Raw genomic sequence first — 27,960 nt, 5'->3', positions numbered from 1 at the left:
GACATGCTATTATCATCTGCATAATCTTCCAGGTGGGTGACTGGATGGGGCACAGCACAAGCTCAAACTATATTTTCAGAACTAAACTTGTGAAACCGCTGAAGTAGGCTGATTCTGAGTGGTTCCTTATTGCTTTTAGCCACTCTCATGGACAAAATCCCAAAGTCCAGACCCACTGGCTGTATTGAAACCAACCCAGTAACTTCCCAAACCAATATGCAGTTACTTTTATTTTTCAGACTTTTTGTCTCCATGAGCCATGCCCTACATTATATTTTTGCCTCCGGCGTTTTAACAGATTTTCATCCCTCATTGTAGCAATAAAAACTTGCATACACCGGGGTATATACCTCTCTCTTCCTTGGTATACACTCTCCTAAGTCTAGCTAGCAGTAACAGCTAACATGACAGAAACTCACTCTCTATTTGATCCCCACGCCGCTCAAATCCGACATAACCCACTGCCCAGATCCACCAAGCCATCTATACAGATACGAATCTTGGGGGGTTTTTACTCTATTTTAATTCAGTTTAATAAAGTTAATGAATCAACACATAAAATTCAGATTGATTACTCGTGAAATTGCAGTAGTTTTGGCTCGCAAGAATTGACCCAGCCTGCAGTGAGAAGAAGGAAGAAGAAGAGTGCAGAATAGGAGGGATAAGGAGTGTCATTTGGGAAAAGTAGTAAGGGCGTTATGGGTAATATGAAAAATTCATTAAACCCTCCCCATACTTCTCCGCGAAGTAGTTTTTAGAAGCATCCTCTCACCTGCTTCTAAAAACCGCTGTGAGTGACCCGCAATTTTGAACAAAAGCAGACTATTCCTGTGGCCCTTGAAACATGGTCTTTTGAGAGCTAAAGAGTTGAATTTGGTTAATGTTGTGGTGGAATCTGATTCTCAAGTGGCTATTGATTCTGTTAAGAGGGATGTTTCTTCCTGTAATTGGAAGTTGTATCCTATCCTTAAGGATATTAAGTTTCTTAAAGCCTATTTCACAAATCTGAATTGGTCATGGGTGCCTAGTGAAGCGAACCGGTCTGCGGATGCCGTTGCCTCGCTTGCTAGGAAGGGGATGTGCTTGGAGTCGTGGCTTGTGCGACCTCCATCCTCTCTAGTTCATGTGCTTGGAGTCGTGGCTTGTGCGACCTCCATCCTCTCTAGTTCATATTTTATCTCGGGATGGTCTCCCTTGCTCTCCGCCTGGTGCTTAATCTTCTGTTGTGTGGTTTTTTTTGTTTTTTTTGTTCTTTTGGTATTTTTGCTTCCTGTTCTTGTTTCTAGTTCTTTGGTATGGTGTGTCTGTCCTGTTTGTTTGGTTGGGGTTGGCTCCCCTTTCGGCCTTTGCCCGTTGGCTTTTATAAAATCTTTGTTGACCCAAAAAAAAAGAGCACCAAATGTTCAAAGACTTTAAAACGAAGCTGCTCTTCTAGAAGCACAGCAATCCCATTATAAATAGAAGCCATAACCCCGACTGAGAAACTCACAAAGCACTTCATCTCCCTAGCCTACTTCTTGGTTGCCCAACTAGCTGCCATATCCACCAATGGCATTAAACTTCGTACCAAAGCTACTATTAGTTCTAGCCTTCGCTGCTTTTTCAACCGGAGCTAGAAGAAGTGAGCTTGAACTCAAAGAAACCCATATGTCCTTGTTCTTCCATGACATAGCCGCCGGTCCAAATTTCACACTAATTCCAGTTGCCGGTATTGCGGGCAAGCTTTGGACCTTCGCTCAGTTTGGAACAGCTTTTGTGACAGACGATCCTCTAACCGAGACCCCTGATCGAAACGCACCCATAATTGGGAGAGGCCAAGGCATTTATGTGACGTCAGGGCTGGATGGACGTAACGCCCATGTCTTGATATCCATTGTGTTCACCAACAAGAAGTACAATGGCAGCACACTGGAGATACAAGGAACCAGCAAGCAGTTCGAGAAAGTCAGAGAGGTTTCAGTGGTGTCCGGTACCGGACAGTTTCGGTTCGCCAGGGGATACGCGACGTTTGAGACGTATCTTTTGGATCCGGCAACTTTCTACTCCGTGGAGAGGTGCAACGTTACAGTGCAACACTACTAGAAGATGATGTTTGTTTGTAGGTTTAGAAAATGGGGTGAATAATAAACAAATATGGAGCTGTTCATGTTTGTATGGATGCTCTGGTGGTGATTTATAATTTGTAGATTGTAGATCTCTGACTCTTTGTTTACCTGTAATCCCCCACATGAATTTGGATACGAATAAAGTTGCTTGAACTTGTGTTTTTTCCTGTCAAATGGGAGGGATATCATAGAGAGGGTGCCAAAAGTTATAACCGCTGGGCCACACCCACACCGGGACACAGCCGTTGTTGACCGCAGCCAAGGCTTTTCTTTGACAGCTGGGCTAGACGGTCGCAACACCTACATGGCTGTGGAAGCAAAAATTACTCCTCAAGATATTATTCACTAGCACCCTAAACTTGGAGAAGTGACAATCAAGAGACATGTTTTCCTATCATCTATCCATCATCACACATAGGTACTGACTCAGAATTTAAAAATAGGTGAACTAAATTTACCTTACATACAAACATACTGAAAGATAGAAAACTTGACGGTACAAGTGAATTTCATTGATAACAAGTAGTTCCAAATTTCTAATTAAAAAATAAATAAATAAACCTATGTAAATCTAGCAACATAGAAAAATTGAAGTAGGAATTTTAAGGTCAATTATAGCAATTACACATAAACTTCTCCCTGAAAGGAAAAAAATTGAAAGCATTTATCCATTACAAAAGAAGAAGAAAAAAAACTGAACCATTTTAATCCATCTAGCCATTCAAGCCAACTTGGAAAATAAAATTGAAAAGAAGGTATTCAAGCCAAGGTAAAGGATTTTCTCTGAGGGAATGAAACAGGTGTTTTCTTAAAAAGGGTATGTGTCACATGTGTGAGGTTAGTTTATGTTTTTCTTTCTATCAGACTTGTGGGGTTGGTTAACTAAAGAAAAAAAAAAAGAGATTTTATGTGGGTGGGATGGGGGTGTGTGTGTCTGTCTGGGGTGTAAAAAAATAGAGTTACCTAGGCTGTCTATTAACTTTGGGCCATAAAAAATAAAGTCACCTGGACTGTACGTAGGACCCCAGATCTCATATAAATGAAATCATGGGACTAGTGGGACTTGATGGCCAAGACCTACCAAGGCAAACATGTCCTATGCCCAAGATCAAAGGCTAGCATGTTTCATGCCACATGGCAAAGCCCACATGATCACCCACTACCATGCCCATGATGGAGTAATTGTGGATCGTGAAGAAAACTGTGGAACATGGAACATGGAGCCCAAAACTCGAAGGGAAAAATCAGGTAACAATACTATTCTAACTTTCCTGCAATTATCTTGGACTCCTACGGACTCAAGTGAGTGTTTTCTTATGGGTACCCTCCTCCTCCCTAATTGATAGCGATCGAAACGGTATTCAGTTTCTCAACATGGACTACAAGATTACTTGTTGGATGATCCAAAATTTTTCGCTCCAACAGTGGCGTTATTGATTGTGTGCACTAACAACAAGTACAATTGCAGCACACTTGAACTACAAAGGAAACAGTAAGCAGTTGGAGCCAGTTAGAGAGCTTGCAGTGGTATCAGGTACTGGGAAATTTGCTACCCTTGAGAATTATTTATTGGACAATCCAATTGGCTACTCAGTTGTAAAATGGAACGTTACAGTGCAACATTATTAGAAGATCATGTTTATGATCCTTGGTTGGAAATATATGGCAAAATTAATAAATTATTAGTTGCAGTTCTTGTTCTTGTAATTTGCAGGTCAACCTTTGAGATACCAATATAGGGGCATAATTTAATTGATACATTTTGTGTCACTTGCTTGTGAGATGGAAGTATTCAAACTAGATGTATGCATTTGTCCAGCCTCGTAATTTATAGTTTTAGCGGGATGTGTAAACTGCAATATGTATGACTGTTACCAAATTTAGTTAGTCAAATTCCAACGTTGATATGCTCACCAAATCTGAGACTGACTGCTCGATGTGGTAGCATCGACTTTTGTAACGATGAAGATTAATAAGCCTGTCAGTCCATATAGTTGTCCCTATACCAGTAGAAAATTCAGCAGCATAGACTCCATTTTAGTTGATTAGTCATGTCCTGCCCATTTTAAGTAGTTTCTTATTATTTTGTTGACCAAAAAATTCCTTTTATGCAGCCCCCTTTGGTTCCAGGGATTTTCCCTCGTAACTAACCGGGTGACTCTCTCTCCCGTCATATTGTAGAGATATTTTTCTCCGCAGTTTTATGATGAGTTTTGGTTCTCCTCAGTTCTTTTGGATTGGCTTTTAAAATCTTTTATGCTATGGAGGTAGAGTTGCTAGATCTAGATGGATCTTTCATACTGGGTGCTGTGAGATCATGTGGGATACTGGTGTTGTGGCCTTATATGGCCAAGTGGATGTTGAGCGGTAAGGCCCTTTCACTTTTGGTGCTTCTGGTTCCATGTTCATACAGAATCAGTTATTCTCGTGGTCTCTCTATAGCACTTGTGCTTTAAAGAGTCTTCTTGATCCTCTATTTGTCAACTCTAAGTGAGCAGAGCTTGAATTTGTAATAGTTATTACTCAAGGTCTTGCTGTATTTATTTTTTTTGATTTATTGTATGCAAGAACCTCCATTTGAGATGTGTTTTTCTTTGTATTTACCTTTTTATTAACGAAATTTTGTTTGTTCTAAAAAAACAACCACACAATCCACACCCACTACAAAGTCAATAGAGTGCAAGAGTTAAATGTAGTCGTATTCATATTATAAGCCCAGAAGGAAATATAATCTTAGAGGAGATTAAAGATTCTATACGGCACATGACTTAATTATGTTGATATCCCGTATAGACCTCAAAGCTAGAACTTTTAATTATGATTTTAGTGCTCCATAGTCCATATGCATGGTTGACTAAGAATAAATTATTTCTCTGTGTTCATATTATAAATGGAAACCAATACCCTCCCTCAAAATCACAAACCAATCCCAAAAGCACCTTATCTTCCAATAGCCTAATTCTTGGTCGCCCAATTTTCAGAAGCCCCTTGTTTATCTAGCAATGGCATCAAACTTCATACCAAACCTCAGTGACTTCACCTTTTCACTTCTACTGGTTCTAGCCATGGCGCCATTTTTAGCCCAATCCAGTGAGCTCAAAGAAACCCAATTGGTCTTGTACTTCCAAGACAACGTCTCTGCTGGTCCAAATGCCACAAGCTTACCAGTTGCAGGTATTGCAGGCAAGCTTTGGACCTTCACTCAATTTGGGACAGTTTATGTCACCGACGACCCATTTACCTCAGGCCCGGAACCAAACTCCTCCTCCATAGGCCGGGCCCAAGGCATAACTGTAGCAGCAGCCCTGAATGGACGCAATTCCCTTGTCTTGGTATCACTTGTGTTCACAAACCAGGAGTACAATGGCAGCACACTAGAGCTACAAGGTAACAGCAAGCAATTTGAGCAAGTCAGAGAGGTGGCAGTATTATCTGGTACCGGAAAGTTTCGATTCGCTAGGGGATATGCTACGTTCGAAACATATTTCATGGACCCTGCCACTTTCTACTCCGTCTTGCGATGCAACGTCACAGTGCAACATTACTAGGATATCGAAGTTTATGGGTTAGAGATGACGGGATATAAATAATAAGCATGTTTTCCATTGTATGATGGCCTAATATTTACCAATAAAATACCCTAATTTTGTTGTGTACTAATTTTTTCCCTAGGGTACTAATTTTCAACGCGTAGCATATACCCAAAAAAATTGTGCAATGTCTAAATGGCGGGTCCAAACATCCAAAAAGATATTCAAGTTAATTGAAAATATGACAAGAGGTTATAAGTCAAGCGAATAAAAACAGTTAGCCTTGCATTCGATATATTTTTTTTTGAAATTATCTTGCTCTAATATGGCTGACATAAAAATAAAAGAGTTATTTACACTAACATCTCCAGAGGTTTTAAGTGCTTTCACAAACTCCCTGAGGTTTCAAGAATTACACGAACACTCCTTGAGGCACTAGCGAACTCAATACATGCCTACTGTGCCCACACTTAAGTGTTTTCTTCACCCATCTAGCCAAACACTTTTCCAATAAAAACAAGACACTTGGCTAATATTTTGCATGTAAAATCCCCACTCAGCACCCTAAATAAGTAAAGCCTTCAAGGTTTTAGCCTAAAACCTCTCAAATATTGAAAATATCAAAGCCCAAGACTTAATCAACATGTGGTCCAATATATAAAGCCTTAGATTTTGGCCCAAAATCATATATTAAAAAATTATTGAAATAGATTATGTGTTATAATATATATCGTATTGCCATGAAAACCTAGATTTTGCAGGAGTCAGCTATGAAATTGTTTTTTACACCCTCAGATGGACAAAAGTTTGAGTCCACCGCTGCCTTAAAGTTTCAAATTATTTTCACAAAATCCATTTTCATTGAAATTTTATGAAAAAATAGAAAACCTCAAGAGGTAAATAACTCAAAAGAAAAAAAAAAGTTAATTGAAAATACCAAGATATACAGAGTACCGAAACGAACCACCAAACGGCCCAAACGGGCGCCAACATACCACAGAGTGGGTGCGATTTAAATCTTTCCTAAATGGAATTTCGTATTTCTTTGTTTGGGTCGTCTTTTTAATTCTAGGGTTTGGCCGTTTGGCGCTAAAAGTTAAAAGGATGTTGCAGCTGCTGCTTTGCGCGGCGATCTTGGGCGAAATAGCGCTGATTCTAGCGCTGTTGTTGGAGATCAAACTGGCGGAGCCGGTGATGATAGCGGTGGATCGCTTGAAACGAGGGAGGGGCCCACTCGTTGTGAGGATCATCGCTGGTTCGGTGTTGTTTGTGCTAGTGGCCAGGGTCTACGGTACGATCAACATCATCAAACGAACCACCATGTTCAATCCGAGTGTTCTCATGAACATGCTCCAGATTTCTCTTACGGGTAACTTATTTTTCCTTTAAAAAAAAAATATTTTTGTTTTGAGATTAAATTTTCAGAAATTGATGGTATGAAGCTTAGGAAATCAAATTATAGGGAAAGCCAAGAACTTGAACCAGGCTTTCTAGTATTCTATAGAGAAATTGATAGCAGGATTTAGCTTAGGAAACATGATAGGGAACCCATTTCACTTGGAATGGGATTCTGTACGTGTAACTCTCTTAGCCTCTGAGTAGAGCTGGGATTTGGGGCATTCGCAGAGGAGAGAGAAGGAAGAGAGAAATGAGAGAGAAGATATTTACAAAATTTCCCTTGAAAGGGGTATGTGCACATCGAATGTCAAAATTTAACAGAAAAGTGGACGGTGCATTTCAACTTTTCCAAAGTTCAAAGGGGTATTGAGAAGATTTTATTTCCTTTCCAGGGACAAAGTGCAGCGTGCACTATAATTCAGGGGAATTTCTTCTAGTTTTATGAACTTTTCTCTCCCTCCTTCTCTAAGAAAAATGCCATCTTGTGTGTGGGGCGATAAGATATCCTTCTGCTTTTTCTATTTACAATCTTAGTTTATTTTGTGCTTGTGTGCTCTTGGTAATGGTATATCACAATGTATGCTTTCTTAATTTGATTGACTGTTTGATTAGTTTGTTCCTTCAAATTGATTTCCACGTTATCGAATGCAGGATTCTTGCTGTTTCTTTCAGTTATTTTGGATAGATTGCATCATTACACGAGAGAAGTTTCTTTACTCAGGACTGAAATGGAGGCTGCACAAAGAGAGAACCAAACTTTTCAAGAGGAGAAAAACGGAAGAGCCCTGGCGCTTAAGATCTTGGAACAAGAGATTGCTAAATTGAGGACAAACATCATGAATACGGAAACTGAATATGAGACGAAAGCAAAGGGGGCAAAGCTGGAAAAAACCAAGGTATATGCCTTGAGAAAGCAATATGAAGGACTCCTAGCGGAAATTGATCGCGTGCAGGAAGACAACCAAATTCTTCGAAGCCAGCTAGAATGGGTAGATCTAAGCTATGATGACAAAACGAAACACGCAAGGAAGCGATTACATTAGCAAATTTTATTCATATGCATATGTGAGGGTTTTTTAGACGCAGAATTGAGGCAGAGAAAGAGGATAAGTGCACCCATATGTATATAAAGCGTAGGAATTGAAGCAAGGAATTTGTGTAGTTTCGAATTCTATTAGTTCTGCTAATGTAAAGATTGCTCAAAGCATTGAACCCATTTCAAAATGTTAACATGTGGATCTCTCTTATCACAAAGCCAAAATGAAATGAGTATCAAAACCAGTTTTTTGACCTTTTTTGTTGAGGGGTAAAATTGGAATTTTGGGAAAATGCATAAAACTCCTCTGCTTCTATAAAAACAAGCAGTTTTTCAATTTTCACTCTCCGACCTCAGGCTCTCTCTTGCCCGAGATTTTAGATTTTGGGTGTAAGCGTAAAGGCAAAAGGATGGTGCAGCTGCTTTTGATTTTAGGGCAGGGGTTGGTTTATCTGCTCTACGCACTGATTTTCAGCGAAATGGTGCTGATTATGACGTTGCTGTTTGATGCTCCTATGACGAAAACAGCGATCTTGGAGTTGGATAGTTTGAAGCTAAACCAAGGAAAGGGTCTATTGATTGTGAAGATTGTCACTGGAGCTCTGTTTCTGGTTTTAATGGCTAACTTCTACAGTCTCCTCCGCATAACTATGAAGAACCGAACCAACGAGGGCGGTGGGTTAAACCCAACAGAGGAGGTTCTCAAGTCCATGAACATACTACAAATTTCTCTAATTGGTAATTTTTCTTTTCGAATTTTACTGGGTCTCTTGTGAAATTCTGGATTTTGTTATTGTTCTTTTTGGGTTTTACTTTGTTTACGTCAATCAGTTTTAAAGTTTCGATTTTGGTTCTGCTAATTTGGAATATTCAATCAAATTTTATCAGTTTTTCACTGGGGACATTTGACAAACACCTTCTGATCATATGCAAACTCTGTGTTTACTCAGCATGAGTTTGGTATTGTGCTACGTTATTAATCATCTACTACTAGTTTTATGAAACTCTCTGCCTCCTTATTGGTAGACAAAACCTTTGGCCATCTCAGCTTTATAGATAAGTTTGTGCTTGTATGGTATTGGTCTATGTCACAACGCATTTTGCGTACAGCATATATGTGAATTCTGTTCTCTGATTTTTCTTAAATAACCATTTGTGAATTTTGTTTCCCTCAAAAATTGATTTTCAACCTTGTTCAAAATGCAGGGATTGTGCTGTTTCTTGTACTGATGATAGATAGCTTGCACCATTACATAAGAGGACTTCCTTCACTCGTGATGGCCATGGAGGCTGCAAAAACACAAAACCAAAGTTTTCGAAAGGAGAAAACTGAAAGTGTACAGAAGCTTAACACCATGGTACAAGAGAAGGATACATTGAGGACAAAGCTCAAGTATCTGGAATCTGAATGCGAGAGCGAAGCAAACGAGGCAAACAAGGCAAGAGCCGAGGCAGATGCCCTAAGACAGGAATCTGAAGGATTCTTAAAAGAATATGATCGATTGCTCGCAGACAACCAAAATTTTCGGAACCAGTCGAAATTGGTTGAACAGAGATTCACCAAGCAAAGCATATCACACCCTAATGACAAAAAGAACTTGTAAGGGAGTTGTTAGTTACTTTTTTTCTTCTTAACTTTTTGTATATACCTCTTTCAGGATGCTATAGTAGGCAGAGAAGAAAATGAGTGCACTTGTGCAATTGGACCAATATTTGTATGTAAAGATACCCAAATGATGCAACAATTGAGTTGATAGAATTTGGGTCTCTTAGTAGAAACATTGCTCTTTGTTCATATGACAAATACAAACCATAACCATAACTCAATGAACTTCACAATTCACAAAGCAATTTCAAAAGCATCTATGGGTGTACACATGGAACATTTGCATTCCTACATTGTTACTTATAAAGAAAAAAAGAACTTTCCTATTGAGAGGGCCGGCGATAATACATTGTTACTTATTTGTTTATGCTTTTTGGTAAATACATGTCATTTTTTCATTGATTTTGCCAAACCGACAATTCAATGGAATATAAATAAATTCATGTTTGACATATTTTCATTAATTAACTTTTTTTTATTTGTTTTAACAATAATAAGAACTTGAAAATAATTATTTAATTTGATTAGTATGTTTGCGTAAGTAGAAAAAGTTTTCTAAATAAGTAAACTAATCTATGTATTTTATCAAGTCGAATTCGATTAATTCTAACCCTTAATCTTTGAGATCTATGATGGTCTCAGCTTTACCGATGAAATACTCAAAAGAATCAAACGGAGGAATCTAATCTCAGCAAATTATCTTGTATTGAATAATCAGAACAACCTCACATGAAACACCCATCATCACTTTATAACGTTCTCATAAACCAAACCCAGATAACAACATGAATCTTGTGTTCAAATTCAATCGTTGTTTTACTGTAACGTCGGTTTTCCAGTAGAAATTTGACAACTTTAACCGTCTCCTTCTCCATAAATTAAGACCATTGCATGAACCAACCCAGTTGCGCAAAGAAAATTTTATTCACTCAACTCTTTCTGCTGCTCAATTTTGTTGTTCTGCACTCATGGCATTGAACCCATTTTCAAGACCCACCAAACTCATGTCCTTTTCATCAATATTGCTTCTATTAGCCATGCTCATGCCTCTAGCCAAGGCTCAGAGTCCTAGAGAAACCACCATAGTGTTATACTTGCAAGACTTGGCATCTGGGCCAAATGCCACTGTTGTCCCAATCACTGGCATCCAGGGCAAGCCTCAATCTTTCACCTCATTCGGCACCATTTTCGCCGTTGACGATATCATCACAGAAACCCCGGATAAAGTGTCAGCACAAATCGGTCGAGCTCAAGGCATCCTAGTGGCCTCATCCTTGTCTGGCTCCAATGTGCATGTTTCAATGTCACTCGCATTCACCAATGTGGAGTACAACGGTAGCAGCCTTGAGATACAAGGCATCAGCCGCCAGTTTGAGAGGTATAAAGAGGTCTCAGTGGTTTCAGGCACTGGATCATTCAGATATGCAAGGGGATATGCTACTCTTGAGACAGTTTTCTATGACAATAAGACCTCCTACTCGATCATTCGATGCACCGTTAGGTTGCTTCCAAACATTCAATAGTTGCAGTCACTTTGAGAAATGATTGTATTTTAGCTTTGAGCATGCAAGAAATTGATGAACATCTCTTTTTTTGGTGGCTCATAGAAATAATATTGGACCTTCCTTTTTAGCCAAAATAGAACTCAAACTACTTCTTCTAGTCTCTTTGATTGAGCACATCCTACAATTGGCCCCAACAAAATCCATCTTGGAACTAATTTATTTTGGTCTTTATACAAATATATTTATATTAGGGTCTGTTGCAGGCGTGGTGCATTATTGCTTAAACAATTCTCAACTAGAAAGGAAGTAACAAGGAAGTAAAACAGAAGCTAAATAGTTGATATAGCATCAATAATTGCTCCTTTTTCATAATTTAAATTGAAAACCATAACTCAACATCACAAAGCAATTTCAAAAGCTAGCTCCTTTTCTTCTTAACCTGTTTTCTTGGTTGCCCAATTAGCTCCCATCAACCAATGGCATTAACCTTCATACCAAATCTCAGTGCTCTATCCACAATGTTCCTAATGGTTCTAGCCGTGATTACATCTTTGGTCCTAGCCAGTCATGAGGTCAAAGAAACCCAACTTTCCTTCTACTTTCAAGACATCTTCGCGGGTCCGAATGCCACAGACATACCATTTGCAGGTATTTCCGGCAAGGCTTGGACCTTCACTCAATTTACCACACTTTACGCCATTGATGACCCTGTAACGGAAGGCTCACACCCAAACTCAGCATCCGTTGGCCGGGTACAAGGCACGTCCATGGCATCAGCATTGGATGGACTTAATGCTCATGTCTTGTTTTCCATTGTGTTCACAAACAAGAAGTACAATGGTAGCACTCTACAGATACAAGGGATTGATAAGCAATTCGAGCCAGTCAGAGAATTATCAGTGGTTTCAGGTACTGGAAAATTTCGATTTGTTAGAGGATATACTACTTTCGAAACGATTTCCGTGGACCTTCCAAGCTCATATGCAGTTATACGATGCAACATTACGGTGAAACACTACTAGAACATCATGCTCTTCTTTGTATCAGATCGGATGCTTTGGTTTGTAATAATTTAATTTGTAGCTCAACCCTTGAGGCTTGAGATATATGCTGCTGGCCTCATCTGTGTTCAGTTATCTGCAAAGCCTACCAATAAAGTACTCATAAGAATAAAAACAGAGTAGTTTAATTTCAACAATTATCTTGTATTAACGTTTTACTACAAGGGTTTTCTAGCAGAAAATTAATTGAGAACTTTAAAACCTTCTCTTTCTCCTCCGTAAATTAAAAACATTGCATGAAGAAACCCAGTTGCACAAAGAAAATTTCAATCACTCAACTCTTTTTGCTGCTCAATTTTGTTGCTCTCCACTAATGGCATTGAACCCATTTTCAAGACCCATGTGTGTTATTCATCAATGTTGCTTATGAGTTATAGCCATGCTCATAGCTCTAGCCAGGCAGAAAAATTTACTTGTAACGGATATAGCACTATTTTGTTATTCCCGGCCAATAACACAATGATACGTGAAAAAGTTATCTCACGTGTCATTGCGTCAATAGCCAAGGATAACAAAAAGTGTCATGCTGCATGAAAGTCTTTCGCGTAGGCTCAAAGTCAGAAAAAATAGTGGACTTTCCTTTTTGGCCCAAATAGAACCCAATCTACTTCTATAATTGGCCCAAACAAATCCATCTTGGACGTCTTGCTTGAAGGTGGCAATCAGGTAATGCAAGTGAAAGGGATGTTTAATAATTTATATGGAGAGTTTTATAATCTCAGAAACTTCAAAGCATTAACAAATGGATGGTAGATTAGTATTGAATTGGAAAGTTCTGGTGCTATCAGACCCTTTCTCTGGCCACATAGAAAACTTTAGGCCACTTCCACTTGGAAGAACTCTATCCACCCAAATATTTGTTATGTGTTATCCGAATCTTAATAGCATAATCGATCAGTGTTGTTCCATGTTCTTTGAAGGAGAGTATTGTCAATAATATTTATTCCAACACGGAGAACAGAAATCTGGTTCGAGTTGTAAATGTTGGGTTCCGGCTTACCAAATACCGACTTAACTAGGCCATCTATTCTTCTGACAGTTGCCTCAACAGTAAATAATGACTTGAAATCTCAGTTTCCTAGCCACTTGCATTTGAGGAACTATACCCAATTTAAGCAGCAGTTGGCGGAAGGGAATTAAAAACACCAATGTTTGGCACCCTTCTTTACCTACCAAACAAAGAAACTAAGCAGAAAGGATGATGGGTTTTTATCTTTGATACCAAGAATTATGCCTTCGCTATGTCATGACTCATGGGAATTAAACCAAACTAACGCTAATAGGAACTAACATAGTGGAAAAGGATTTTGACTTGTAGACCAGTGATTTCAGGTTCGAACTCACATGACATTTTCGCTGTGTGTGTGTAAGGAAACTCCCCTTCCATTTCTAACTTTGGCAACAAAAAAAAAAGAACTGACTCACCAAACACATATGGGGCCTACTAGCAATTGAGAGGGCTCACCATCCACTTTATAACAGTAGAACAAAAGAATAGAGGAAAATAAGGAATTTATGATTACTAAAAACTTGATATTGAAGGAAATAACAAACTGTCTCTGTCTCTCTCAAAAATCAAATTGCTCAAACCTACACTCCTGTTATTCATGTTTTTTTGGCAGTCCCCTAAAATATCTAAATTAATTCTACAGCTATTATTGCTATCTAAGAAATTGAACAACTCCTCCTCCTCCTCCTCCTCACTACCTACAGCTTCAGGCCTTTCCAGTTGTTGTACATCACAATTAACTAAAACCCTTGCCAACCCACCAATCACATCAACATCATCTTCAGCTTCAGCATCATTGGCAATACCAATACTGTTGCTTTCCTCACAATCATTCGCTCTAACTGTGATCCAAGTCTCATCCAAAGCCCACCAGGGATACCCTGAAGACAAGGACAACCGTCTGATCCTGTGATCAGAGGAGGAATTTTCAAAAATTGGGAACTGAACAAGATTGCCCAAAGTTTCTGATTCTTCTAAAGAGTTCCATATGCCTTGATCAAGAATACTTGTTGGAGAAAATGAAGTGGATTCTTGAACCTGCTTTGCACTAGAAGTAATTATAAGTTCTTCCTTTTCCTCAAGAAATGGATGCTTTAGAAGTTGACTAGCCGTCCAACGCTCTGTTGGGTCCCTCCTCAAACACTTTCCCAAAAATTCCTTTGCTTGATCTGAGAGGAAGCTTGGAATCTCAGGCACTTCACCAGAGTATGCAATTTGATACAGAACACTTACTGGGTTAGCTGCATTAGGCCATGGCACTGATCCCCCAGTTGCCATTTCAATAATTGTGCACCCAAGAGCCCATACATCACAAGGAAACCCCTGCTCTTCCCCACGCGCCACCTCTGGCGCCATAAACATTGGCGTGCCCCCAATTGGCACCGCCACTTCCCCCGCCGGATTAGCCCACCTGGCACATCCAAAATCAGCAATTTTTGGACCCTCGTCACCAACCAAGATGTTCCTGCCTTTGATGTCACAATGTACCAACCCATGTGAATGCAAGTACTCAAGCCCTTTCACAATGTCCCTTGTGTAATCTCTGATCAGTGACCCGTCAATTTGGCCTCCGTGGTTGCGAATTTCATCGATGATCGTGCCTCGGGGCATGTACTCCATGAAGAGATTGTACATGAGCTTGTTGCTCTCACTAGTCATGTCATGCCCCATGTAGCTTACTATATGTGGACTGCTCAAAGCAGAGAGAATTTTCTGCTCCCTTTGCAAGAACTCGGACTGGGACATCTCGGCTGACTTGACGGCAAACAAGTCCCCGGAGAGGCAGGAGGTGGCTAGGGAGACGGTGGCTGATGAGCCATGGCCAATGGTGTGGCCTCTAGTCCAGTCCATTTGGTGATGAGCTAAGAAGAGAATGTAGAAAACTTTTTTGTGTTGGTTAAGATGCCTATTGTGCCTCTGCATTTATATATGGACCTGCTCACTTGCTAAATATAATAAGGTGGGATAGTTTAATTGGTTGGTTGGGTCTCTCTCTTTCTCTCTCCATCTACAACCAGCAGGGTTGACAATTCCTTTAACACTAGTCGACCACGTGTCAATATTCGGGCGGGGTTGACGGCAGTGGCCTCCTATAGAGCTGTGATTTGGCAAAATGGCACGTTGGCACGTGTCAAGGATTGAGGTTTAAGAGCGTGCAAACTAGTTTTGGTTTGGTGCACCCGTGCAAGTGATGGGGAGGGGTTGGGGTTGGATGGATGGATAGAAATCCTAAATGGGATGCTCTAATTTGTAAGGATGTGGGGAGTTTGGAAATTAAAATTGGCAACTTATGGGTGAGGTGTTAGGGGGTGCGTTGAACCACCAAAATGGGGGTTGATTTCTAGTATCACTTTCAATTTGGGTTTTGGTATATTGGTTGAATTCAAGCATGTGCTATTGGATATAAATATCTGGTTGGTCAAGATTTCAAGTTTTTTTTTTTGTTGAGAAAAGTACAAGTTTTTGGGTATTTACCAAAAGTTAAAGAAGAAAAAGGGGATTAAGCCTAATACTTGTTTTTTCTTTTTGTCTGTGGGCTTTGACCAATTTACACTACACCATGCAACTTTTTAATCTAAATATAATGATTTCGGGACCCTAGCTATATGATCAGTGGAAGCTTTGCCATGAGGATGTTGATAGCTTCTTTTTTTTCTGGTTAGGAATCAGCACCTAATATCTCTTTTTGTCAATTTAAGCCATAGTTTTTTATTGACCAAAATTGATATTGCTTCACCACCATCTTTTGCTGAAATTTTGTGACTAGACTAGTCACAAACACATCCAAAATTCAAAGAATATGCTTTACTTGAGCTCCCTCCTGATTCCATGTATTTGGCAATTACTTTGGATAAGTATTGACTAGCATAATATCAAGCTACAACTAGTATATTGTTGACAAAAACTGGTTTCCGAAAACTTAAACTAACAGTGTATATCAGGCTACTAAATTTTTTAACCCACTCCTAAAATATATTTTATCATGCACAATAGGTAACCTATTAGAAAGTTTATTTGTTTGTTAATAAGAGGATTTGTGTCTCCTAAGTAAAGCAATCATGATTGATGATGCCGTCTTGGACGTGGCCCGTGGGCACTCCACTAAAATAATCACCCCCCAAATTTTCATGTCTAGATTGTGTACAAAGGAAAAACGATTATCCCACTATGTATGGTATGCAACAAACACACCTCAAAAGAAAACTACCATGATGAGTGTAAATATAATTAATCTACCATGCTAATCTTAAAAGGGTCATAATCTTAGACCAAAAAGTGTCATTAATTGCATTGAAACCATTAAATTAAACACTAAAAAAATATATATATATGTTTGATGAATTCATGTGCTACGTTTTGTTGCTTGAAGCCTCATATTGTTGATGTGGTCTTTTAAATGTTTAATTTAGAATATATTAAACGTCCGTCTCCAACTTCCTCATAATTAATAGCACACAATTTATGGTAGATAAGCTTTTGATGAACCAATAAAAGCTAAAAAGGGTGTGGTGGTTTGGAACTTTGCAAGAGAGTTAAAGAGAGGAATCAATTCAAAGAGGCAAAAAGGCACAAAAACAAATGGTAGGGGTTGAGACCGATTCCAATAACCATACCACAGTAAATCGGCAGGTGGGGTTAGTTGTTGTTGGGTTATATAACTTATAAAAGTAAAATGCTAACAACAACCCTAATTAAGAATCTCCCTATAGTTGTCTCACTCAAAAGTTTTTTTTCGGATAATGTTACTATCTCGGGTGTTATAATATGGATGGATAATGAGTTTATATTCATAATATAATATTAATGAATACGTAAACATATTATAACATGAGTGAATTGTTAACATCACATGACAGTGTTAAAGTTATATCGAAAAATTTATTGTCTCACTCAGACACTCATACGCTTACCCACCCCACCATCTAATTTCTGTCAAACTTGTTCAGTTAGTTGTTGGACCAAAGTGAGTGCAAATGTAAACCAATGCTTTCTCAAATCCTATGCGTGGCTTGTAAGATAGCTTCACACAATTCACATATAATATAATATTCTTGTTCATGTTTCATAAGAAATGCATTACTCATTAAATTGGGGCTAAATAAAAGAACCATAGGAAAGCGAACACGTCGGTGTGGAGGGACATCAAAGGGCACGTTTTAAATGTGTGCTTGTGGAAGTGACAAGGTTTACGTGCGTTTGGAAGCCATTGAAATTGAAAAAAAGAGTTGGTGTGGTCCTTGGAACACTGTTGATAGGTGGCTTCTTTTCATTTATGCCTGGCCTTCCCCTTCCGGCAGAGGATAAGGAAATTGCAGTATGCTTTTTCTTGTAAATTTAATGATATAGCTGTGTGAGCCTGCCATCAATTTGCTAGCTCTTCCTAATAATATAAAAAATTGTACCGAATGTGAAGATGAATGCACTCATTTGGTCCTACCTTGATTTTTACCATTATTGCCCTATAATGTAAAGATGAATGCTTGAGTTGGTATATTTTGGGGGAAAGAAAATTGCTTTTAATTTATAAAGTTCCCAGCCCACATATCTTAGCTCATTTTCAACCCAAAGCATTGAGATGAGCTGAAGTAAGGACTAACTGAGAAGTAAGAAGCAACAAGAGAGCTAGTCATGCAAATGGCATGGAGACATTTTGTCTTGAGTGTAATGATACACCAACATAAGTTCCCTAGTTTCGGAATTTCAGATTAAGATGACGAGATGTGAGAGTGTTTTATTTGTTCAAACGTAGATCATTTAAATTTATCTAGTAATTACCCATGCATCCGAGGTCATGTGTTCAAATCTCTCTCCTCTAATATCACTTATAACAAAGAAAATTTGGGAGTTTTGGTTTTTTTTTGTTTTGGTTGCTTTGGGGATTTGAGTTTTAGATTGTTGTTTAGTTTTTGCGTAGTTGGAAAAATAAATGAGTGTTGCTTTGGTTTAGCATGATAGGGTTGTTAGCCGGCATTTCAATGAGTAGAGATGGATGGGTTTTGCTTGCTTGGACGTGCCGTTATAGAAAGTCTCTCTGTCTCTCTGTCTCTCTCTCTGTGTGGTGGCCATTTACAGATAGAAGAATCATAAAGAGCGCGGCAACACGTAACAAGTTTGTTTATGTGTCACTTTTAAATTTGTTAGTTAGAGACTTTGCGAGCTAAAAGTGCTTTCAATATTGTGACTCCTTCTGCTTCAACCACGTACATAAGAAAATCCACGATGAAAACGAAATTACATCTTTTCTCGCTTCTAGAACATTATATATTATATTATAGGTGTGATTTGTGAGCTCAAAGTTCAAACCAATGATATCAGTTGCCCACAGAAATGATTTGTAGTGGCCACCTGTCCACAAGAATGTTGGTGGCTCATGTCAGCTTGAAGTCATTGTGACACACTTTTAAATTTGTGCCAAGAGAATTTAGTATGGCAAATATATGTCTACTTCAAGCCCATATATATTAGAAACCAAGTTTTCTTGTGCAGATACAAACAATCTTGCCTTGATTTATTCACAGATACAAGAATGTAAAGGTTCATTATGTCCGTAGTCCATCACATAAACAAGTTCTATTGTCACAACCCTTTTTCCGATGCCTGCAGAGATTATTTACATAAGCAGGGGAAACAGAAAATAAATATAGAACTAAGCTGCTTCTGCAAATCCAACTGTTGAGTTCCCATAGTCGAACACGGTGTGATACCGACCCATGAAAATATCCCCCAAAATCCTGCATCAGATTTTCACCATTTTTAGCAATCCGATGTAAACTGTTTGTGTGTGCCATTGCTGAAAAGAAGGTACAAGTTCAAAAGATGCTATAAGCAATTATGGGAAGAGATAAATACCAGAGTGGTCCTCGAGGAGGAGCGACATCTAAAGCGATAAACCCACTGATGCATTGAGCTGCAACTCCCTCCCCGACTTTGAGAACGTACTGATCCAACAAACCAACGTTCAGAAGAATAAACAATATATAAGTGCGGTGATAAATAATACATAAAATGAACAATTAAATACTGGATAAAAAGGAACGAAAACTACTTTTATCAACAGTGGCAATAATGCCTATCAGAAATATAATATCAGCTTGCATAATCTTATCTTGATGTGTGTGTGTGAGAGAGAGAGAGAGAGTAGAACAACTTGAAGCTAATCTGGCTCTAACTAAATGCACTGCATAGTAATAAATGCAAAGATGTACTACGAACCAGTTTCATGCACAGAACTGGTTATGAAAACTCGAAGTTGATAAGTCTTTCTTAAGTATATTAACGCAGTTCCATGAGTTCTTTCTTAAGTTGGAGATCTTTATTCACAATTGGGCATGTGAATACAATTGAGAAGTAGCCTACTCGTGCACTCAGATGAAAGATGAAATGATTTAGGGTTAATGCCATGACCACCATACCTGCTCTGGGGCAAGGTCAAATACTTTACCACCAATGGTAAATGATACACTGGGTAAGGAGGATAGAGCGTCACACTGAACTACTGATTCTCCACTGGGACTGGGAAGTCGTTCACAGAGCTGCAAGCAAAAATTCCAGCATGAGCTTGCTGCAAGGAACATTTCACAGACACATGAAAAGGAAGTTTAATTTACCTCATTGACATAATTCAAGATCTGATCCTCTGTCTCATTCAGCCTTAGCCGATTCTGCATCCATACCACTGCCATCTCACAAGCAGTACATGCAGCATCATGCACGCCGTCAGATGTCATTTCTAGTTTCTCATTCACCATACTTTCAATGCCCATACTGCAAAGATGTTAACACATTTAAATCAAAATGATCTAAGAAACTCATTATTACCACTATCCTTTCTGAAAAAAACTTTAAGAAAATAGATTGATCTGCATCTGACCTCACACCATGAGTTCCATCAAAAGTGCAGAAACCAATTTGGGAGCAAATTTTTTTGGGTTGTGCCTACAAAACATGCCAGTAAAAGTAAAAATCAATTCACTGCAGGGAGTTTTCCGGCAGATTGAATCAAAGAGAAAAGTACCAACATAAATATTGTCTTCATATATCATTAAAATGATGGAAGAACAGTAAACTTTAATTAAAACGCACTGGAAAAAAAAATTAAAAAAACAAAAATATATATACCTGAGCTAGCAACATTTCTATTATAGTTTTCCCATATTGTTCAACCACTGTCTTACATTCTTGGCTAACAACACCAGAGGCTCCAATGGCATGATTGATTTGAGTGATAACGGTCTGAAAAAGTGAGATTAGACAATAGTATCAATTAGAAGTTGCTAAAACTATCAAATAAAACCTGATAGCAGATCACAGTGATGTGGGCTTTTTATATTCAACAGATATGCCTTAGATAGCATGATATGTGTATGTCTTGTGCAGCGCTTCTTGATATATTGATAACTGGATACAAAGAAATACAAATATGGAAATGGTTGGCTAGAATACACACCGTTGGCCCAGCCAATAGGGAGGTTCCTGAATCGGCAATTGCTGAACAGCCACTAGCACAGAATCCTGGAAAGTGACATGATAATCTTTCAATACCATAATAAACAAATTATAGAAAGTATCTACTGTCTCAACATAGGAATATTTCAAATACAAGTTCCATATCATTACCAGATGTTTCGCCACCAATTAAGACATCACCCATATCAAACTACAAATAAGAGAAACCAAAAAGAAGAATGAAACAAAAAAAAAATATCAAATATCAACTATCAAGTAGAAAATCTGCAAAAGATGATAATATCTTGGATTGCAAACCTGCCAATAGCCTTTCTGAGTCACAGGAACATATGTATGCTCACCCTTGTAATGATTAGAATCAACCCCACCAAATACAATCTCACCCCCTTCTTCCCCTTCAGTATTGCGATTTAACCAAAATGAGAACACTGGTTCTGTAACAAGACCTTGATTGACCAAATTATACCTGTTATAATGGCCAATGTAATGTCAAACAGATTAGCATTGAGGACTTACAAGTGGGGGAAGGGAAGTATAATGATAATCACAGCTGACACAATTTGGAGTGTTTAAAAAAGCATTTAGCCCATTAATATGGAAGAAAGAAACTAGTATATTATTATGATATTAAGTGTACAAATTGAATCGAGTAATTAGTATACTTAAGAACTAAATGGCATTGACATACCAGACAGGAACAGCATTTCCAACTGAGATCTCTTGAAATCCAAGTCCAAGTATACCATCAAACTTAGCTGCAACAAATGTGATGCCAGGCTCTTTGGTTGCCTCAATAAAGTCCTAATAACCAGTAGTCATAGTAAGGGTAAAGTCCACAACACTGAAATTCACCAAATCTAGGTTCTGTCAAAACTTACCTGCTCCTTAACAACAAGATTGCCAACAGTGACATGGTCCTGGCTGAAGAAACCTGCAATTGCGCCGGTCCCATACTGGATTGCCGCAGATTTTCCTACATTGGAAAATGGAAACACACAGTTTCAACATTTAGTTTATACATTGTTCTTTAAAGAATGTCCGTGTTTTCCCCTTTCCATCAAGTTTAAAACAGTATCACTTAATGCTATGGTTAGCCCTGTATTGTGGAACATTTGGGACACCTTGATCAAGAATCAAGGGTTTGCTCATCCCAACCTAGGCCAGTCATAACTTATCAGGATGTGAATGCCTTGAGCCAGTGAATAGGAACATACCGTTCTTTGTGTATGTGCTTGATTGGCTAGACTTATACTTGGAGTGAAAAAAGCAAGCAACCTGCAACCAAATTCGAAAGATACGAATTTTTAAGATAACTTCATTTGAATTAATAGTTTTGATATAAAAATAACTGGAAACAATGAACGAAAAGACTTCATAAGCTTACCGAGAAATAACACTTGGCTGAGGGCACCCAAAGATTAGAACTTCCAGTGTCAAATATCACAGTGAACTTCTGAGCAGGACTTCCAATGCCAATCTCACCAAAATACTGAGCATCCATATAATTCTTTAGTGCAACAATATCAGTGTCCTCAGAATCCCCAAGATTACCACGCAGATGATACTTCCTAATGGGACCTCCTGGTGTTTCTTCTTGCTCATTAGCATTACTTCTTCTATTCATATGACATTTTTGATCTATTTTCATCTTTTTCAGTCCAATTCTGACCAACCCATCATTGGTTGTGGAAAACACCACATGAGACAGAAGCAGAAAGAGAAAAGGAGTGACCAAACTGGCTCCAAATTTGGTACCCATTTTGAGAACTGCGAAACAAAGTGTGCAAACTTGTCGCTCAAAGATCACTCTTAGAAAGTACTGAAAAAGCTTTGACAAAACATATTAACACGGTCTATGTGTTCGGTTACTGAGAAACTACCAGGAAAGCAAACAATTTTCGTTTCTTTTGACCTTTTAGTAATGTTTTCTCAGGAACCAAACGGAGCTTAAACAACCCTAGTAGAACTCAGCCAGCAATAAAGGTGCAAACTTTATAGTTTAAACGAACACAATCTAAAGCTTGTACAAAAATAACCGATTCAAAAAACATCTGGGTGAGAATCTAATTATCAGGAACTTAATTTTGAAACAGAAAATAAATTCTGGAAAAAATACAAATTAAAACAAATTACTCACATTTCTGAGTACGACTTCGAACTACGAAGGATCAGGTGAAAACTGAAACAACGAGGAATCTCAAGTCAGACTACTTAAAAGAAGAGAGGCAGGTTCTTCTGCTTTGCGGAGTAGATTAGTTCATGTTACGAACCAACGATGCAACCAAAGCAGCTTTATCGAACGGGTCAAAATTGGTTGCAATTGTTGTGGGTCCAAGATTTGCTGATGTGTCGTAGCATAATTGGTGTCTGTCATTTGACAGTTAACTAGTCGAACCAGCCGAAAATTACAGTTATTCTTTGCTCAACTACCAGTCTTGTTTTGAAACATAGATAATGGCGCCTTTATGGGAGTCACAGTCACAAGGTTAAGGTCCATAAACAGGCCCAAAATAATCGTTCATCCCTCCTGGTGGACTTTGATGAGCTTAAACTTTTGGGTGGCCCATTTTGAATTAGAGCCTTTTAAGTTCGGGGCTGGCTTTGTCAAATGTTAGTACTTGGTATCTATCAAGTACGGTTTCATAATCCCCAACTCAAATCTCAACTCTTATCCTAATTAGCTAACTCAACTTTTATCTCAACTCTCTTCGATAGCAAAGAAAATCTCTAAGACTCACTCTCTAATCGTGCACACTTATCATATACATGAATTCTTTTGCAAGCCACACTTATCAAGTAAATTCGACTATATTTACACTCATGTAAAATGTTCGTGCTCTACCTATAACAGAGCTACAAAAAGCGTTTGATAAAATTTTTAACTTTTTCTCATCTTTCGCTAATCTTCATCTTAATGCAATAGTGACACTAAGATGTTTGATAAAATGTTTATGAGTGATTTTAAAAGTAAATATTTTCATCAAAAAAAAAAAAAGAGAATATTAAAGTTGTGAGATACGCCGATCTGATGATCGTGAGATAAGAAACCTTTTCTAACTTGGTTGCTGCCTAAAAGGGTACTTATCTCAACTCTCATCTCAAACATTATATCAACTTTCATCTTAATCTTCCACAACTCGCATACACTTCATCCACCACACTTACAATCAAACAATTCAAATCAAAGCCATTGGTGCAATGCAAAAAGAATATAACCAAGAGAATGGGACAGGAAATTGGGTAAAGGCCAAACTAATCCCAAAAGGAAAGAGTGTGGAGCAAAAACCAAAAAGTCTCTCTCTTTGTCCCTTTCTTTCTTTACGTGTCAAACCAATCCCCAGTCCTTTGAATAACTCCGAGACGGTTTTGTTGACTCCTTCCCTTGACTGCCAGTTGATACACATAACTCCAAGAAAGAACCAAATCCCATTATTCTTCTTCCCCACATTGTCATTTTGCTTTATCTTTTCCTTTGTTCTTTATCTTTCCTTGTAAGTTTTGTTTGGTACATTGGAAAAACATGTAACATTGACATAAAAAAAAACAAAAGAGGAGATGGCTGACAAAACACCAACCCCTCCATTTCCGGATGCATCCAAAAAAGGAAAACCAATTTGCATTCTTTCCTCTTCCTCAGTTTGTTTTCTTCAATTGAACGGGACTTTGTACTGACATACAATTTGAACATATTGATGATGTTATTCGAATGACAAAGAATATAAAAATCTATGTTTAATTAATCCCTCTCCACCCAAAAAAAGAAAGAAAGAAAAAAAAAAACATGTATGTTCTCACTTTGTTTTCTCCCAGCCCAAATAAAGGAAAAAAAAAATCCTAAAAAGGACAAAGGACAACTAAAAAAGAAAAAAAAGAAGAAGAAGCTTGCTTTTAGTTGGCTGAAAAGCTTGAATTGCTGAGTTTATTGTTGTTGCTGGTGGCGTTGCCATTGCCATTGCCATTGTTGTTGTTTGAGTTGGTTGCAGGGTTGGTGCCGTTGTTACTATTGTTGTTTGGATGAGCATTGCCAATAATGGAGGTGATGGCTGCTGCCAGAGCTGCAGTGAAGTTTGGATCAGCTGCAATGGCGGCAGTGGCTGCAGTGACAGTGTCAGCCAATGAGTTCTGCTGCTGCCCTTGGTGCCCTGGTTGCTGTTGGTGACCCAGTTGGGCACGCTCCATGTCTTGTGACATTTGCAAGCCAGAGAATTTTGACTGGTTATAGAGTGCTTGACCAAAAATCTGAGGCAGCAATGAGACAGGTCCATTGGTGAAATTCTGAGATGGGTTTGGGAATGGGATGTTGAATTGGCCTGGTGGCCTTTGGAGCTGTAAAGGGTTTGGTGACTGTGTTAAGTCCAATGTAACAGTAGGGAATGGTGCTGAGGCTGAGATGGTGGCCACGCTAGAGGAGCATGGGAGGATTGTCCTGGTGAGGAAGTTTGAGTCCATTAGGCCATCTGCACTCGGCATAGACCCTGAGAGTAGCATTCGTGCCGCGGATGAAGTAGTTGATGCCATTGCCATGGCTGCTGGAGGCAATGGGTGGCTGTGATTGCCTTCATATGTAGTAATTAGGATTGTCCTATCTTCTGCACATCTTTGTACCTGTTTGATCATAGTAGCAATTAAAATTAGTACAGAGATCAAAGATTAACATGTGAATCATAACCGAAAATGGAAACAGTTTGACAAAATAACATGTCGCATATCTAATAAGAGAATGTTACCCTAAGCGAGCGAGCTTACTTGTTTACGAACTGGGCAACCAGCAGCCATGGTGCATCGATAATAAGCTCGAGGACACGGGTTTCCCTTTGCCATCTTTTGTCCATACTTTCGCCATTGACATCCATCAGTGATCTATAAACCCAACAAAATTTATCAAATTAGCAAACATGTTGGTACAAAATCTGATGCCTCATATATATAAAACTCCAATATAGTCCAAAACACATACCATAGGTGCCTCTGATCGAGCTCTGACCGAAACTCTTGCCTTCCTCATGGTAGCCTCAGTTTGATCAACCTCTTTGGGAGAATTGAGCCTTGGAACTTTGTTAGGGCCCCAACTCTGTGATGGCTGATCTGGGCTCTCCTCTCTCCCAATCCCTCTTCCAAATTCCTTCTTCTCCTGATCATCACTATGCCCTGCAACCTTCACATTCTCTCCGAGGGATCCAGACCGTTCGCGGCTTCTTTCTTCAGATGAAGACTGTGAAGGCTCATCAGTGTCAGCATTATTGGCAGCCAACCCGAGATCCATAAACTGCCTAGGGACCACTACTGGCGATCCATTGCCATTAATGAGCTTCTTTTCTTCCACCACCACTTTGTTGTTCCCATCAAACACTCCATCGCCTTCAGCAGCGCTACTGTTCTGCTCAGCCTTCTGGCTTTGCATCAAAGTCAGCAAATGCACCTGAAGAGCGTTGTAATTGGTAGTCACCTGATTAAGCATGCCTCTCAAACGTTGATTCTCCGCGTTCATTCGCTCAAGCTCAGCTTGAAGAACAGCCAGCTGAGAAAACAAAAAGTGACATCAACATATATTAAATATAGAAAATTAGCAATAACCCAAGAATCAGGTCCAAAATTCAGTCACAAATTAAATAAATGCAAAAGCTAAATTATGTATCTGTACCTCACTTTTAACTCTTTTATCTTCTATGTTCGACGAAATGCCATCATCCACCACTGATTGGTCACTGCTAGTGTTTGTAAGGAGAAGATTCAAGCCAGTCTATAAGCACATAAACAAAAACTAAAAACAATAAGAAAACGATGATGACTGTTTGTCGAAAAAGGTTCCGACTTCATTAAAATCTCATGGACGACAGTTGTTGAATTAAGAACACCGAGAAATCAATAATAACAATGAAGATGAAGCAAAATGGTGAAAAGGGTCGCTTACATTTACGTTGAATTCCATATCCGTCGGGCCATGTAAGTCCATTTTATCAGCAGGGTCGGCGGAGGCAGACTTGTCTTGATCAACATGGCTCTTGTTATCGGCGAAGAAGTCCCTCTCGTCGATGACTTTACGTTTTTCATTGGACGGTGGTTCAGGAGAGTGCTGATGGTGATGATGATGATGATGATGATGATGATTATCAACATCTTCATGGGTGCAGTTGAGGTTGACTGAGAATTGCAGAGTTGGAGGAGGAAGAGGAGGGGGAGGAGGAGACCTCTGGTGAATTGTGGAGGCGTCCATGTCCATGTTGAGTGAGGAGTGATGAAGCTGCTGCTGCTGCTTCTTGGTCCTGCAGGGTTGGTGGTGGTTATATTGGTCTTGTTGAAAGGAGTTGAGGACTATGGGATTGTGGAGAGAGAACCCAAATGGATCTGAATCAATGGAGAGTCCACTTCCCTTGGCCATAAAAACCCAAGAAAACTGTGGAGAGAGAAGAGAAGAGAGAGAGAGAGAGAGAGAGAGAGAGCGTGTGTGTGTGTGTGTGTGTAGGTGGAAGTGTGTGTGTGAGCGTAGGGGGAGAAAGAGAGTGCAATGGACTCGGCAATAAAAGGGGGGCTTGGACTAGAGAAGAAGACCCAATACCAAATTTTGATCAGCAAGAGAGTAGCAGCAACAACTGGTGACTGGTGGTGGTGTTGTGTTCTCTGTTGAACATTGGGTTTGGGATTGTTGGATTTGGATTGGAGAGAAATGAGGGGGAGGGAGGAGGTTGTGAAAATGATAAGATAGGGATGAAGAGGATGATCAAATTGGAAGGTAAAAATAAAAAAAGGAAGGGGAATTAATGCTCTCGGTAGCTACTTGGGATGTTGCTTTTCATATCACATGAGGGATGACTAAATACACTTTATATATATGGTCACATGAGTAAAGCCTAGGTCATTAACAAGGATCTGACTTTTGGGTTCATCTTCATGGTGAATTTTTAATTTTTAATTTAAAGAATATGGAAAGTTTATTAGTAATAATAAAACTTTGAGCTTATTTACAAATTGCACAACTAAAAATCTCCGTGATTTTCGAAGAAGGTCATCATCTTTCAAAATTTCACGTCGCGACCCAGACTTTTAAAATGTTATTGATTTGAACATTTCGTTTGTTTGACCGTATATTCCTTCGTTAATTATTTACATGGCAAGTGTGGGCCCGCTTCTAAAAGACAATAAAACTAATTTTGAAGAAATTTTTTCTTTGTCTAATTTTGATCTAAGATAGTGATGTGGGGTTATATCTTCTTAAAGGTTAGTTTTGTGTAACACCAAAACTGTA

At 38.9% G+C, this 27,960-nt stretch overlaps 7 protein-coding genes and 1 pseudogene across 8 annotated transcripts; 5 read left to right on the top strand and 3 right to left on the bottom strand.

The window, feature by feature from the left end:
* Positions 1-94: 94 nt before the first annotated feature.
* On the top strand, positions 95-2,265 carry LOC110764294 (dirigent protein 22-like). Its single transcript, XM_088251036.1, has one exon. It carries the CDS (start codon positions 1,549-1,551, stop codon positions 2,080-2,082), a length of 534 nt encoding a protein of 177 aa, XP_088107162.1. The 5' UTR covers positions 95-1,548; the 3' UTR covers positions 2,083-2,265.
* A 2,751-nt stretch (positions 2,266-5,016) lies between these two features.
* Positions 5,017-5,818, top strand: LOC110764303 (dirigent protein 22 pseudogene; annotated as a pseudogene).
* A 617-nt stretch (positions 5,819-6,435) lies between these two features.
* LOC110764254 (uncharacterized) lies at positions 6,436-9,848 on the top strand. Of its 2 annotated transcripts, XM_088250754.1 has the most exons (4): positions 6,436-6,640; positions 6,749-7,004; positions 7,685-8,807; positions 9,276-9,848. In XM_088250754.1, the coding sequence occupies exons 3-4, from the start codon at positions 8,480-8,482 to the stop codon at positions 9,671-9,673; spliced, it is 726 nt and encodes a 241-aa protein (XP_088106880.1). In that variant the 5' UTR covers positions 6,436-6,640; positions 6,749-7,004; positions 7,685-8,479; the 3' UTR covers positions 9,674-9,848. The 2 variants fall into 2 exon arrangements, with proteins under 2 accessions (XP_088106880.1, XP_021822869.2); XM_021967177.2 differs by having other exon boundaries at positions 6,436-7,004.
* A 728-nt stretch (positions 9,849-10,576) lies between these two features.
* Positions 10,577-11,430, top strand: LOC110764263 (dirigent protein 22-like). The gene has a single exon (XM_021967191.2). The coding sequence runs from the start codon at positions 10,644-10,646 to the stop codon at positions 11,196-11,198; it is 555 nt and encodes a 184-aa protein (XP_021822883.1). The 5' UTR covers positions 10,577-10,643; the 3' UTR covers positions 11,199-11,430.
* A 170-nt stretch (positions 11,431-11,600) lies between these two features.
* On the top strand, positions 11,601-12,327 carry LOC110764264 (pterocarpan synthase 1-like). The gene has a single exon (XM_021967192.2). The coding sequence runs from the start codon at positions 11,657-11,659 to the stop codon at positions 12,200-12,202; it is 546 nt and encodes a 181-aa protein (XP_021822884.1). The 5' UTR covers positions 11,601-11,656; the 3' UTR covers positions 12,203-12,327.
* Positions 12,328-13,736: 1,409 nt separating this feature from the next.
* Positions 13,737-15,234, bottom strand: LOC110764258 (mitogen-activated protein kinase kinase kinase 18-like). Its single transcript, XM_021967185.2, has one exon. It carries the CDS (start codon positions 15,171-15,173, stop codon positions 13,764-13,766), a length of 1,410 nt encoding a protein of 469 aa, XP_021822877.2. The 5' UTR covers positions 15,174-15,234; the 3' UTR covers positions 13,737-13,763.
* A 3,459-nt stretch (positions 15,235-18,693) lies between these two features.
* Positions 18,694-23,008, bottom strand: LOC110764268 (aspartic proteinase A1). The gene is made up of 14 exons (XM_021967195.2): positions 22,855-23,008; positions 22,102-22,484; positions 21,932-21,992; positions 21,596-21,690; positions 21,406-21,518; positions 21,015-21,183; positions 20,868-20,907; positions 20,698-20,762; positions 20,370-20,483; positions 20,122-20,186; positions 19,859-20,015; positions 19,664-19,783; positions 19,101-19,189; positions 18,694-18,982 (listed from the first exon to the last, which is right to left on the bottom strand). The coding sequence occupies exons 2-14, from the start codon at positions 22,474-22,476 to the stop codon at positions 18,898-18,900; spliced, it is 1,548 nt and encodes a 515-aa protein (XP_021822887.1). The 5' UTR covers positions 22,477-22,484; positions 22,855-23,008; the 3' UTR covers positions 18,694-18,897.
* A 1,309-nt stretch (positions 23,009-24,317) lies between these two features.
* LOC110764283 (putative WRKY transcription factor 31) lies at positions 24,318-27,512 on the bottom strand. Its single transcript, XM_021967210.2, has 5 exons — positions 26,629-27,512; positions 26,359-26,457; positions 25,675-26,235; positions 25,464-25,577; positions 24,318-25,322 (listed from the first exon to the last, which is right to left on the bottom strand). Exons 1-5 carry the CDS (start codon positions 27,094-27,096, stop codon positions 24,606-24,608), a joined length of 1,959 nt encoding a protein of 652 aa, XP_021822902.2. The 5' UTR covers positions 27,097-27,512; the 3' UTR covers positions 24,318-24,605.
* Between the last annotated feature and the right edge of the window lie 448 nt (positions 27,513-27,960).

This window comes from Prunus avium, chromosome 3 (genome assembly GCF_965620075.1).
Source record: "Prunus avium chromosome 3, drPruAviu1.hap1.1, whole genome shotgun sequence".
Lineage (NCBI taxonomy): Eukaryota > Viridiplantae > Streptophyta > Magnoliopsida > Rosales > Rosaceae > Prunus > Prunus avium.
Note: the sequence above shows the minus strand (reverse complement) of the source record. Positions and strands in the feature narration are given on the sequence as shown.